Consider the following 13,708-nt stretch of genomic DNA (forward strand, 5'->3'; position numbering starts at 1 on the left):
AGATAAGTCAAATGATGCTGGGTGACTGCCTATATGACATTTTGAAGTGAAGTGCAAGGCCACTGGTGGCTTTAAATATGCAATAAATAACCTACACACTAGGGTGGCTGGAATACAAGCTTCTGTAATTATTCAACCTTGTATTGATGTATTTAAACGTTTGTAAAGTAAATAATTGATGGTTTTATCAGTTGAACTTTGACTTTGGGGGATAATTTTGATATCTTCACTCAGATGAAATGATCCTTTATTCTAACAAATTTTTGTGTGAACGGCCTTAGAGGAGGTATTTATGGCACTCGCCCTTTAAGACGGCGCGCATGCGCACAGCAGCGAGAAAGTTAACTCCTGAACTTCGTAGCCAGGAAAATTCAGATTTATAAAATAGCAGGGAAAAGAGCATTGAGCTGACATGGCATTTCGCCGAAGAAACAAGAGTTATCCTTTCTTCAGCCAGGAATTCCTCATTCAAAACCATGCGGACATCGTCTTCAGTTTGGTGATTTTCATTTTGATTGGGTTGATGTTTGAGGTGAGATGAACTCTTTTCTTCCCTCGACTCCCTCAGCTGTTTTAAGATGGCAAAAGCCTCCTGCACATTCACACAAGTGGCAGTGAAACCTTACTGAGAGGAAAAGGGGTTTTGTGCTTGTTGGACTGCAGCTGAGCCTTGTATCAGTCTAATGAGCGCGGCGGGTAATGGTGGCTTATTCACTTATTGCAGTTTTTACAAGTTTTGTGAATAGTGAATGTTCGTAAAGTAGCTACGCAAACCGAGCTGGAAAAATGTGAGCAGGCTCTGCACAGTTTATGTTAAAGGTTGGTGGTTTTTCTCAGTATTTTAAAAAGCGTTTATTAAATCGGGTTACAATTCAGAAACTTTTCCACCGGCAGAGAAGTACGTGGCTGCTGGAACACTACATGGTGTAACTTCCTTTTTTCCCTAAAATTCACCAGATTTAACCTTTTAACAACGCGATTTTCCAATTTCCAGCAGAAACTCAGCTGTAACGTTTTGACTCCAAATAACCACCGAGAGCCAAATTAAGATAGGAAGTAAACGCTTTTAACGTTCAAATTAAAAGCACCGCTGTTGGTTAGAATGAGTTCTGGCACAGATCCGTGATTAGGTAGGTTTTATTTTGAAAAGATAAACGGAAGCGGTCTGGATTTTTTAGTGCTAGCCTGATGCTACTAGTTAACTGCCACGTCTCAATCTCTGAACCGCTACTGCTGGATCCTGTGGGCTCAGCTTCTCCTAAAACTACCTCCACCTGAGCCGATTTCACCGCTGACACACAAAGACTGAGATAAACACTTGTTTTTTCAGCTGGTAGTTTCTGATACGTGCTCCCGTGCAGACTTAAAGGCCGCCCCTTGGAGGTTTAGTTTCCATCCGGAACCATGGTTGTGATCACACAGCTGGTCGTGTGTAAAAAAAAAAAAAAAAAAGAAAGAAAGAAAAAGGACCAGGGGATTTCCTTAATTTTTCTCGATTTTTAGAACTGAGAACAAGGCTGCTGTGGTTGTAGCTGTAGCTGTAGTTGACGTCCAGATTGTTGTCAGGGTTTGTGGCTCTGGCGTGCAAGGAATGACTGGTGAGCACTGGTGCCCGACTGGGACCAACACGGTTCAATGATGCGGACCACAGTAGAAAAGTTTGGTTTTATTTATTTAATGTTTTTGTTATGTATCGAATTACATATGTTAAGTTTGCTCGGGACACATGTTAACGATGTGGTGATCGAAGTCTTCAAATCAAGTCATTGATTAAATGGATAAAAGGTCTGAGACACAAAACGTTGAAACTGTTGAAAGATGTTATAGTCATTTTCTGGTTGTGGCCTCTCAAATATGAAAGTTTTTTGCTTTTACTTTTTTATATATTGTTGTAAATTGAATTTCTGTGCATTCATTCTGGTTGTCTATTCAAAGACGCCTCTTTGGGCACTGAGAAATTCAGAGGGGTATTATTCTTTAGTTTCTGGTGACTAAACAATTATTCAAAAAGTGAAATTATTGTAAGAAGTAAAGATCCCTCTTTAGCTGAACTTACAGCCCTGTTCTTTGAGAGCCACTAATTGTTCTCCAACTATCCCTGCCCTTCCAGCTTCTGATTGGCTGAACATACTTAACCCAGGTAAGGAGTTGGAAAGGCAGCGAAACTGCAGCTCATAAGCCAAAAGTTGAGGAAACAGTGGCCTAATGCACGTCTTTGTGGGGATGCTCTGTATGAAATTATTCTGGAAAGCTCTGTTACACTTTCCATATCCCAAGCCAATACAAGCCTTGTCATGCCAGAGAGATGTCTCAGCTGCAAGGCCCTTAGGAATTCAGCTCCCAGCAGCTGAATACAATGGCAGATGGGGAGAATTGACTGACGGTAACACTATATATTCTGAAAAGCTTGTATTCTTAGGACTGTCCCAGTATGTACATCTGCCAACCACCCACGTCCATTCTGTTAGTGGTACCTGAATGAATGACTTCTGAGTTCACTGAAGTATGTTGCTAATCATTGTTTTGTCTAATTACCAGGCAACAGCCAAGACAGCCATACTGTTCATTCAGCCTCAATACAATGTCACCACACTATTGCCAGGTAAGCAGTGCATTTGAGGAATTATTATTCAACACTTAATTCCTTTGTTTTAACTTGTACATTTCAAAGTTTCACTTCTGCTGTTCCTGCGTCACAGCACTGTTGTGATTCTGGTTACAAAACAGGATGTTTAACACACCTGTGACTGCAAACATGCTGTGTGTGTTTGACCTCTGTGTGCTTAGAGGGAGAGATGACATTGTACCATTATGGATGGAAGGACTGTGCTACCATCCTCTTCTATTTCTTCATTGCCATCATCCTCCATGCTGTAGTGCAGGAGTATCTATTGGATGTAAGTACCTTAATAGTGTCACAATACACCCATGTCACAGAAATGTCTTCCTCTGTCGCACTGTTATTTTATGACTTTTAGTTTTATCCCCTTATTTGTTAGCAACATATACACATTTTCAACTGATTCTAATTGCTTAGGAAACTCTCTGGATAGCATGTGTAATTTGATGCTTATTTCCATTAAGGTTCCATTCAAATCTACATAAATATACTTGACTTGCCAATTAATATTGTTCATTAGTTATTCAATAATATGCTTGACTGGACACAAATGACTAAACATTACAGGCCCATAAAATGAAGGGTTACCAAAATAAGTTATCAACATATGTGAAAATTGAGTTCTTTGCACTTGTGTAGTAGAACAATACTAGGTGTGTTTATGTTTAGGTGACGTTCCATGCTGTGAAGGTGATTTTATTATCTTCATCACAATAACCATAACCTGTTTTTGCAGTGAGGAATCTGAAAGACACTTCAAATATTTAAGATGTTGTGGCCTGTCTGTAAGAACAGCAGCACAGGAGTCTATTAATATATTCAAGGATATAAAAACACAGTGTAGTGAAACTAAGATATGAGCTGTTTCCAGTGTACTTTGTGGTGTTATAAGAACATTTTTAACAGAGTGGATTAAAAGAATACCACATAAAAACAAAGACGCAGCATAGTTGGTACGCTGACTGTTTCCAAGACTAAATCAGACTAAAAAGCAGACTGACACTGGTCTAGTGCTCTGTGGGTAGGCAGGAAGCGAGTAGCATTTGATCCATCTGAAACGATGAGCCCTTGTGTCATTGTTTAGAAATAGGTCAGTGAGGAGGAACAAGGTTTTATTTTAGCTCTCATCACCACAGTTTCCAAAGGGTTTGAAAGAATCCTCCTTCAGAGGAGAGGTTTTACCAGAAGCCAGAAATAGTATCTGGTTTCCTTTCTTGCTCCAGTTATTTGTATGACACTTCCTTGTGCATGACACAGAGTGACACAGTCACTTACTGTGACTGATGCCAGCTGCATTCACATGTTGTGTTGTATGGTTTACTTTGCAGAAAGTGAACCGGCGTCTCCACCTCTCCAAGAGCAAGAACACCAAGTTTAATGAGTCGGGTCAACTCTGTGTGTTCCATTTTGTGTCTAGTGTGTGGAGTCTTTACATCCTTATAACAGTAAGTGAGATTTTACTGTGACAACTTCTATTGATTTTAAATGACACATATACATATCAAGGAGAACTATGGTTATTTTTGGCACATACACACAAAAACTGCAGTATTAAAGCAACGTTTTGTTTTGTTTTATGTTTTCATGCAGGAAGGATATCTCCTGCATCCCAGCAGCCTTTGGGAGAACTATCCTCATGTACATCTCAGGTATGGCCAATGTGTACCTAGCATGGCTAGTACTGCATTAATATATAAAATCAATACTGATGTTCCTTTTCATCATCAGTTAAGCTGCAGAGAATTGAGTACATTTTTTTGCATGTAAATGTAAAGATTAATTTTTTTTAGTCAGAAGTCAGTCAAACCCGACTCACTGTGGCAGCACTGCACACTGCACCAACCTCTCCTATTTGTCCTTTCTCTGCTGCAGGTTTCAGGTGAAGTTTTTCTACCTCACTCAACTGGCCTACTGGCTCCATGCCTTGCCAGAGCTCTACTTCCAGAAAGTACGCAAGGTCAGTAAGGAGGCTCTGGGAACTGGGGGAGCTCTGGAGTGTGACTAGATAAGCTGTGTGTGTGTTGGCTTGTGTGGGTTGTGCATGTACTTTAGACAGTGATTATTGAACAAAACAATCCAGGATATGACACAGAAATACTTTTGCAAATAAAGGCTGTGTGTCTTGCAGGAGGAGATTTCTCGACAGCTGCAGTACATCTGCTTGTATCTACTACACATCTCTGCAGCCTATTTGTTAAAGTAAGCATCTAGTGGAGCTTTTAGAAAGCATGCAAAACTGAGACATGCAAGAAAGAACAGCAAATAACAAACAGTCCTGAGTTCAAAGTGATGCTTGAACTTCTCAGAATGAGTTTGTGACCTTGAAATGTATTTCACAGCTTGTGACCCTGACCCTGCTATTTGAAATGATATATGCTAATTACTCTGCAGTCTAGAAATGCATTGATTACACTGTTTTCCACTGCTGTTGTTGTTGTTTGTCCACATCCACTGTTTACTTTTCGTATCTCCTCCCAGTGATTGTTTCTCTCTTCTTTCCTGTGTAGTTTGAGTCGTGTGGGTCTGGTACTCCTCTTCCTCCAGTATGTGTCAGAGCTGGGCTTCCACATCGCCAGACTCTTCTACTTCACTGATGAGAACCATCAGAAAATGTGAGTAACCGCACTGGGCCTAATGGTTTTGAACTTTTTGTTGCTGGTTTGACTCGTATTTTACTTTAATTTACACAGTTAGGTCCAAATTTTCTGACACAATTTTCAGAATTTTGCCTCGGTACACCACCGCAATGGTTCTGAAAGAAGGCGTTAAGTGTAGACCAACAGCTTCAATTCAATTGTATAGGAGTTACAGCCACTTCTGGACATTGACCCAACCAGAGGCTCAAAAGTAATTGGACAAAGTAAAACTAAACATATATAATTATTATTAAATACTTGAATGCAAATTCTCTGCAGCGACTGTCTGAAGCCTCAAATCCAATGGATCCAGACCTTTACTGCAGCTGCCTTCAATTGCTGCTTGTTTGCAACCCAGCATTAAAAATATAATTATATATTTTATGTTAGTCTGATCCTTTGAAAATGGGGGTTTATGTTTAAAATGGCTACAGATCTGTACAGACACATATGGACCCAACTGTACTCCTACTACAAACACTTAAGTCTTTAAACTCCTCCTCCTTAAGATACTGCACCATGTGCTTACATGTTTTTCACCTCTTACGTAGGGCTGCATGATTGTTTTTAAATCTCGATTCTGATATCCCTATGATTTGTTTGTGCTCAAAACCTAGCACCCCCTTTTCCTCGCTAAGCTGCATTAGCCAATAATAGGAGTATGTTGTATCACATGACGAGTTGTACACAGGAAGACTGACTCAAACTCTAAATCCAGTGTGTTTAACACGGTGAAAGGACAGGCAGCGACAGCGATAATGAAATAACTCAGGCTTGAGAGGAGTCTTTCTGTGCAGGTGGGGAACGTGAAACAAATGTTTCTGATCCCTTTATGGACAATAACAGCAACGTTGTAAAGATCATGTTGTTACTTTTGACATCATGTAAATCATCATGCAAAAAATAAGAACATCTCATTGGTCGAGTCATGAGAGAAAATCGTGATTCACATTTTACCCAGAATCATGCAGCTCTACTTTTACAGTACATTTTATAGTTGGCTTGTTGAGTTTGATGATCACCTAATGGAGCTGATCTTCTCTGGAGCCTTTTGTGTGTTTTAATTGGCCATAACTTGAGTTTGTGCTGTGCCTCAGGTTTGACCTGTGGGCAGTCAGCTTTGTGTTTACACGGATGGCCACTCTGACTCTGATGTTCCTGGCTGTTGGCTTTGGTTTGGCTCGTGCTGAGAACCAGGTGCTGGACTTGGAGATGGGCAACTTCAACACTGTATTGATAAGGTAAAGCCTTAAACTGGCCAAAAATGACCAATGTCCAACATTTGTGGATAGTGATTCATTTACTTCATATACTTTTTACAGCTACTGCTTAGTGCCGATAAATAGTTAACTTATTTTGTATTTTATTGTTTTACAACTTAAATTCAGTCTATAGCCACAAATTCCAACACTGATTGACGGAGTTGTTTTTTGTTTTCTCCCCAAAGTAAAGATATTTCTTAGTTATTCTCTGGAGTCACAATGTGATTAGTCAGGATATCTAGAATATGTGTTACCTTATTTTCAGCTGCACTTTTGCTTGTAGAGACATGCAGGGGGAGGTTTTGAACACATACAGAAAAACAAGAGCTAATAAGCTGTTAAAACACATGTCTAGGTCTGAAATTAAAAAAACAGGGTCAAAGGTTATTTCATTAACTCTCACATGATGACAATCTTCTTCCCTTATGGCCCCTCAGGATGACTGTTCTCCTGCTGGTATGTTTGACCCAATCTTGGCTACTCTGGAAGTTTATCCGCTTCCAGCTGAGGCGCTGGAGGGAGTTCAGACATGAACAGGCGCTACGCAAGAAGGCTGCCACCAAACAATCCCTACGGCCACTGAAAAGAGACTCACGTGAGGATAAACACCTACTCGAACCTGCACCATTACACACTCATATCATCTCATCACAAATTTTACCAGAGGAATCAAGCAGCACTTTCACAGTATTAGTTTCAGGAATGTGCCCTATTCATGGCTTCAAACACATTTTTCTCATTCCCATCATTCCTTACTTGGATTTTGTCTTGATCACACTGAAAGTCTATGTGCATCTGAACTTCTCTCCTCTGTCTCTTTCCACCAGTTGGTCACCATGAAAACGGAGTCCTTAAAGCTGAGAATGGAGCCTCTCCTCGGACCAAAAAACTCAAATCGCCTTAAAACTAACACACTGACTGACCTGAACAACCACCTTAACCTAAGGTTTCTCATCTGCACAACAGAGAAGCTGGTGGCTGCTGGCCCACAAGCTTCTAGTTGGGTATGTCCTGAGATGTTACAGGGACTCAGTCACTACAGACTTAGGCTTGAATGCTGGAAAATGAAATCCAAGGAAATCCCTCTAGCCAACAGACATTTACCTTTTCATATCAGTATTTTTTTATACATCCACGCAGCCTGCTATCCCACTCTGAGGAACACCATCGTATGCAGAATTGATTGAAAGTGAACACAGTATCCGGCACACGTGTGTCAGTGTTGAATGTGTTGATTCGTATCCTCATACATAAGTACTGTATTGGTTTTAGTGTTGTCTGATGTTGCAGCTGTTTGCAGCTTTTGCATTTGAGCCGGCTTTGCTTGTTTTCTAGTCTGAATCGTTGGAGCAGAGAATGTTACTGATGATATGAGCTTACTGTATTCTGGCCTTAACATTATCCCTTTTGTTCTGTCGGAGAAGGGATTTTTGGCCAACCAACCAACCTGGGCCTCCTCCTATTGATTTACATCTGTCTATATTGATTTCTTACATGTGTCACTGGTTACTTAACAGATAAGTATGTATGTTGGATATTACAGCATGCCATTCCAGGTTTGTTTTTCTTAGTTCTTTCTTTTTGTTAATTACTTTATTACATAATGCCATTTTCTGACATGTACAAGCTCTTCTGTTGCAACTAAGATGTTTTTTGTGAACAAAATTTGCAGCTGTGTCAAATTAAAACTACATTGAAGACAAAGGCACACGATTACTCAAACTTGTTTACATTTCCAATAAAACGGAACAGTAACCTGTTCAGGGAATTCTGGGTAGGTCTGGTACATGCAGCACTTTTCTACATTCACGATGGATCAGCCTAGGGGGTTCAGTGTCAGTATGTTGCCTAAGTCCCTGTTCCACTTCTGTGAGAAGCTGCAACCAGAGAAGCCAGGGATCAAACCACCAACCCTTGTGGTTCATGGATTTGTTACCAACATGCTCTACCTCCTGAGCAACAGCCACCTCTATTCAGCACTATGGTTCAGCTTAATACTAACAGCAGTTTGTCAACCTTTTTTTTGTTTTGTTTCACATGTGTGATATATTTGTTTTTGAAGCTGCCAATCACCACCAAACAAATCCCTTTTTCTACCATGTGTCCAGCATTTATTTGTCTTGAACATTTTACAAAGCTTTTGATTGATACTCTTGTTAGACTGACACTTAAGTCATCCAGTGTTCTCCAACATCACAAAGATGGCTCTGATACTTCATTGCCTGATAAAGAAAGAAGTATGGGCATGAGTTGATGTAATGTTTCCAAATCTTTTAAAAAGTGACACTAACTAGAAGAAAGATGTTAATTCCATAATCATGCAATAACTGGGATGGTTTTCTGATTGCACCTAAAGGATAAGGTCAATGACAAAGTTTTTATTGTCTACAGACCCTGTACAGAAAGTAAACCCAACAATGAATTTGCTGTTCCCACCATAATATTTGTGAAGACACAACCTCGTTTAGCTAATTATTGTATGAAACTTGTCAACCAGTGCAGCAATGTGACTGTTTTTAATAGTTTTTAATGACCATGGAGGTCTGCAGCACAGACTGATAAGCTAAACCAGGTTCTGCATTCAGACACATTACGGCGAGTACACAAATACATTGTTGGTTTAAGTCTATATGGCAGAGGTAGCCAACCTTGGACCTCGAGGCCCAGTGATGACTACCTCTTCTGTATCTTCTGTATAGGATTTGTTAATATAACAGAAAAAACTCACTGACCTTATCTTAGTCATTTCGGTCACCTGGCTGGTTATTAGCTGTTCCCACATTCAACTTCTTACGCAATGATTCCAGCGTCTGAGAAGGGATCTGGCTTGCGTTGGACTCCAGGTATGAAAGCACATACCTGTCGGCATTGGTCAAAACAAAACGGTGGCTGAAAACTAAGAAAAAAAGGAGAGAGGAAAAGGGTGACATTGAACTTTAAAATGTGATGATACAATGATTAAAGTAAAACCAACTATCTACAAAGACACATATGGTACTGTAGCAACATGAGCTTTTTTTGTAGATAAAGGCATAATAACACACTAACCAATACAGGCAGACAAAATCAGAACATACCTTCCACAGTGGCTCCAATAGCAAAGTCTGCAGGTGAGTAGAACTCGGGATTCTCCACTGGACAGCCTGGCTTCGGGACGCGTGTCTTTTCCAAGAACTTGCCACCGATGATCCCAGAGTTGCGAGTGGACTTTTCAAAGATACTGATCATGTCACTCGACAGGAAGTAGGACAGTACGAAACGTCGGCCTTCATCTTTGGGATTCTGGGAGTCCTGGAGCAGCAGTAACATTGGACGGAGATAAATAGTCTTTTTTGTTTTCACTGGCTTTAAAAATACAACGATCAGCAGTCAAAGGAGCAGCACCAACACATTCTCAGATGTTGTCTCACCAGTCTGGCACTGTAGCGCAACACTTTGTGGTCGTTCTCCAGCATCTTTAGCACATTCTTTTTGGGAGGCTCAGGAATCAGTGACAAGCAGTTCTGGAGGGAGTCTTCAAGTGAACCAAAACCATTGTAGGGAGGAACTTCCTGTAAACATGGGCATGTGGGGGTAATAGGGAACTCATTATTTATGACTCCACATGTTCCCTCAGACAAAAGTCAACAGTTTAGCAAAAGGCAAAAAACTAACTGATGAAATATTCAACCTTCTTCCTTTCCTGAGTCCTGTCGACCTTTTTCGATACCTCAGTGGGTTTTATCTCCATGTCCGGGTGGTTCTTTTGGAAATACTCTTTAGTGAAGCCATCACAGTCGTGCAGCAGGAAGCGACGACCCAGCAGCTTAACCGTTTGACCCACCTGGAAGTCTTTGGGGGAGTAATATTCATCCACTTCATCTTTTGAGAGCTCCAGCACACAGCTGGGGAAAGTCTCTAGAAGCAAATAGGCAGAATATTGTTAGAAAACACCATCACATTATGTTTTTTGTTTGTTTTTAAATCAATTTAATCTTCTATGTTGGTTTAGCCCTGAACAGATTAATAGTAGGTCAGACACAAGAATAGAATAATCAGATTAAACATTGAACATTGACTGTAATTAACTAAACTGATCAGGACTGTATGTCACTCAGAGATGGCAGCTCCAGGGAAACTAACAGACTATTTACTCTCTTACTCAGTGAGCAGTTTCTGTAACATTATCATTGCAAATCACAGCCCCTATTCAGTCAAATGTGTTTCTTAGGATTAGGAAACATTACACGTATTAAACCTCTGTTTATAAATTCAGGCTGGGGAGCCCCTCAGGACACATCTGTAGATCATGAACTTAAGAAAAACACTGTTAACGAGGCTGAACCGAATCCACCTTCAGCACAGTCAAATAAAATGTTTGGAAATTACATCATATGTCACCAATGCTGCAAAACAGGTCTGCAAACAGTTAGGCAAGAGAAAGCTTAAATGCCTCGGTAATTGTACTACTACTAGTTATTTTCTGTTACAATGAAGCTGTAGCAACTAAATGTCTTTAACAAAGAGAACTTAACTGAAACATGTAAACACCAGGGCAGATACTCAGACGGACAGGTGATCCAAGGAAAACATACAGAAAACTCCCCTTCAGTTTCCTCCTGTTTTCTTTCCAGCACTAACTTGCTCACTAATTAGCTGCGGCCCCACAAACATGAAGAGGAGGGTCTACACTGGAGCACGTCAGGTGATCAGGCCTACTCATGATTACTCGGTCTGATTAGCTTGTAGTTGAAAAAAGTGCTTGCTCATAAGGGATTTGTTGGGTTTTTAGTTTTTGTAAAGTGCCTTGAGATGATTTGTATTGTGATTTGGTGGTATACAAATAAATTGAATTGAATTTAATTGAAAAATAATATGAAAGCTATTGTTAAAATACAGACATTTCTCCATGACTTAAATATTGAAGTGAAAGTCAGCACTTCCTATAAATGAACCGCATATCCACTGCTTCATTCTCCACTAGGAGATTAACTACAGTTAAAAGTGACATTTTATTGCATCTCACCTGATTTCATTTTCTTGGGAAGCCTCTGTCTGCGCATCAGGACAGGGAAGGGATCGCAGCCGCTGTTGGGTTCGTGGACTTCTCTGACCTCCACCGTGTCGTCCACCAGGTAATAATGGATGGTAACAGGCTTGGTCTCCCCGTACAGAGAGTCAGTGTCGTCCCACAGGGCAAAGAAACGGAGCACCTGACCAGGAAGAGGTTAAAGCCTAAAAACCACCTCATCAAAAACACTTTAGAACAACACTTTTAGGATTACTTTGCAGTTTTTAGTTCATATTTTATGATTTCTATGACCTCAGGTTTGTGCAGCTGGCTTTTTTTTAATGGGTGGTTAAAAAACATTTTAAAATATTAAATACTGGTTTTGCTTAAGGCAAATTAAGTTGTTTCCATGGATACACTACATAGTGCTCATTCTGGTGGTCCTATTATGAGTAGTCTCTTACTACATATTCACATTAACAAGCTATATTCTTCTAATTGCAGTTTTTTTTTTGCTTGCAGGTATAAAAACTAGCCAAACAAGTAATGTCTGATCTCTAAATAGCCTGGAGAGGAGATACTGTTCTGCTCCAGCTCCAGATTAGGGTTTGTAATGGTTTGGTTACCCAGTGAGTTTGGAAAGGAGGGATATCCCTTTACCTTGCGGTCCATGGTTAGAAACTGATGCATGCGGTCAAATTCGGAGGGTGTTGTGTAGCAAGGTTGAGGTTTTTTGCGCAGTTTACTGTAAGGATCCGTTGGCATCTGCTCAGGCTCGTTCAGAATTATACCCTCACTTTCCATGAATTCCTGTAAATGGTGAATGATGGACACATAGAGAGACTGTCAGGTACATATCCAGACAAGATTAATGAAAAACAGAAAGCATGAATAGAGGTGGGTGTCGTACCTTTGTAAAAGCATCACACTGTGTGATGTGGTACTTCACTCCATACACCTCCAGGTCCATGCTGAGGTTGAGGTCTTTCCACTGGTAATACTCTCCATGTTCATTCTTGGGCAGACGCTGCCGTTTGATCCGTTTCCCCTGAGGTATCCCAGAGTTTTCCACCATGGGCTCGATGAAGCACATGCTGTCATCCTCAAGGTAGTAGTAAACCACCACAGGACGCACCCGGTACACCTCGTCAGGGGAATACAGGATATCCTCCTGAAAGTATGCAAAGAAGCGCAGCACCTACAAGAGAGAAGGAATTTACTGGACAGCAACAGAAAAAATCATGACATTGGCTTTACACCATGAGGTGGAGTCGCACCTTCTTGTCCAGGGCAACATGAGCTGGGATGAAGTCTTCAGATAGGCTTTCATCACAGGAGCCATAAGTAAGGTCTGGTGTCTCAAACACCAACTCACTGAGCTGCTGCTGGATCAGCTGCTCTGATAAAAGAGGATCCTGTCCAATGCCAACAGTGGGACGACGAGGCAGAGCATAGCCGTTCCTGTAGTCCAGTGTCTGGGGGCGATGGAAGGCTGACTTCTGCAGAGGAAGACTGTACAGTTTTAGTTCTGGGAAATCAAATATTAAACTGTACGGTGCAATGAGTGTGACGCTAATGCACCACACTCAAAGGGCTGTTATCATCTGATACTGTATTTACATACTGTGTTTCAGAAGGTATGAGAGATAATTCTGATAAATAAATGATAAATAAATCTGAATTTCCCCCATGGGGGATGAATAAAGTATCTATCTATCTATCTGGGCTGACAGACTAACAGCTTTCATTAGCACATAATAATACATCTAAACCTAAATCAGTCTCTGAATGTTAATGTCAAACTTTTAAGTCGCAAATTTTATTGAGAACAAATGACAGAAGGAAGGATCCAGCAGATTGTGAATCAACCTCGCTATTTAAATGTGACTGACTATTAGCTTTTCTCACCGTTACGTCCCGGAATGTGTATCCTGGTAAAAAAGGTAATCCGTGGCTGTTCCAGTTCCAGGACATTGCTAGTTTTGCGTTTTTTAAAATTTTTTTCGTCTCCACAAAATGTTGAACAGTAGTTTTTGTATTTTGCGGGTTTAACCGGACACGTTTTGTTGTTGCGCAAAAACCTCCCGACGGCCCCGCTGTGGTCAGTTTATGGTATCCATGGAAACGACACAACAACCACACACACACACACACCCACACACACACGATCAAATAAGTAAAAAACTATTTCTAAAAAAAT

General features: G+C 40.6%; 2 protein-coding genes across 5 annotated transcripts; one reads left to right on the plus strand and one right to left on the minus strand.

Moving 5' to 3' along the window:
- The first annotated feature begins 331 nt into the window (after positions 1 to 331).
- tram2 (translocation associated membrane protein 2) lies at positions 332 to 8,222 on the plus strand. 3 transcript variants are annotated; one of them, XM_026319334.1, is made up of 11 exons: positions 332 to 532; positions 2,539 to 2,602; positions 2,788 to 2,897; positions 3,949 to 4,065; positions 4,211 to 4,269; positions 4,493 to 4,577; positions 4,749 to 4,819; positions 5,128 to 5,232; positions 6,354 to 6,497; positions 6,956 to 7,113; positions 7,346 to 8,222. In XM_026319334.1, exons 1-11 carry the CDS (start codon positions 413 to 415, stop codon positions 7,420 to 7,422), a joined length of 1,110 nt encoding a protein of 369 aa, XP_026175119.1. In that variant the 5' UTR covers positions 332 to 412; the 3' UTR covers positions 7,423 to 8,222. The 3 variants fall into 3 exon arrangements, with proteins under 3 accessions (XP_026175119.1, XP_026175120.1, XP_026175121.1); XM_026319335.2 differs by lacking the exon at positions 332 to 532 and adding an exon at positions 619 to 1,598; XM_026319336.1 differs by lacking the exon at positions 332 to 532 and adding an exon at positions 1,656 to 2,383.
- Positions 8,223 to 8,606: 384 nt separating this feature from the next.
- efhc1 (EF-hand domain (C-terminal) containing 1) lies at positions 8,607 to 13,614 on the minus strand. Of its 2 annotated transcripts, none has more exons than XM_026318730.1 (10): positions 13,417 to 13,614; positions 12,786 to 13,007; positions 12,419 to 12,706; positions 12,169 to 12,318; positions 11,524 to 11,710; positions 10,228 to 10,415; positions 9,929 to 10,069; positions 9,596 to 9,809; positions 9,251 to 9,414; positions 8,607 to 8,740 (listed from the first exon to the last, which is right to left on the minus strand). In XM_026318730.1, exons 1-9 carry the CDS (start codon positions 13,480 to 13,482, stop codon positions 9,257 to 9,259), a joined length of 1,614 nt encoding a protein of 537 aa, XP_026174515.1. In that variant the 5' UTR covers positions 13,483 to 13,614; the 3' UTR covers positions 8,607 to 8,740; positions 9,251 to 9,256. The 2 variants fall into 2 exon arrangements, with proteins under 2 accessions (XP_026174515.1, XP_026174514.1); XM_026318729.1 differs by having other exon boundaries at positions 10,189 to 10,415.
- Between the last annotated feature and the right edge of the window lie 94 nt (positions 13,615 to 13,708).

The sequence above is a fragment of the Mastacembelus armatus genome, chromosome 24, assembly GCF_900324485.2.
Source record: "Mastacembelus armatus chromosome 24, fMasArm1.2, whole genome shotgun sequence".
NCBI classification, from domain to species: Eukaryota; Metazoa; Chordata; class Actinopteri; order Synbranchiformes; family Mastacembelidae; genus Mastacembelus; species Mastacembelus armatus.

Bases quoted from the DNA above. Each gene is read 5' to 3' on its own strand.
- efhc1 (XM_026318729.1), bottom strand. From the start codon at position 13,482: ATGTCCTGGAACTGGAACAGCCACGGATTACCTTTTTTACCAGGATAC. The intron at 12,707-12,785 runs GTGCGACTCCAC...TCTCTCTTGTAG, and splicing joins ATGTTGCCCTGGACAAGAAG to GTGCTGCGCTTCTTTGCATA. The intron at 9,810-9,928 runs GTGAGACAACAT...CTGCTGCTCCAG, and splicing joins TGCGCTACAGTGCCAGACTG to GACTCCCAGAATCCCAAAGA.
- tram2 (XM_026319334.1), top strand. From the start codon at position 413: ATGGCATTTCGCCGAAGAAACAAGAGTTATCCTTTCTTCAGCCAGGAA. The intron at 2,603-2,787 runs GTAAGCAGTGCA...CTGTGTGCTTAG, and splicing joins TGTCACCACACTATTGCCAG to AGGGAGAGATGACATTGTAC. The intron at 6,498-6,955 runs GTAAAGCCTTAA...ATGGCCCCTCAG, and splicing joins TTCAACACTGTATTGATAAG to GATGACTGTTCTCCTGCTGG.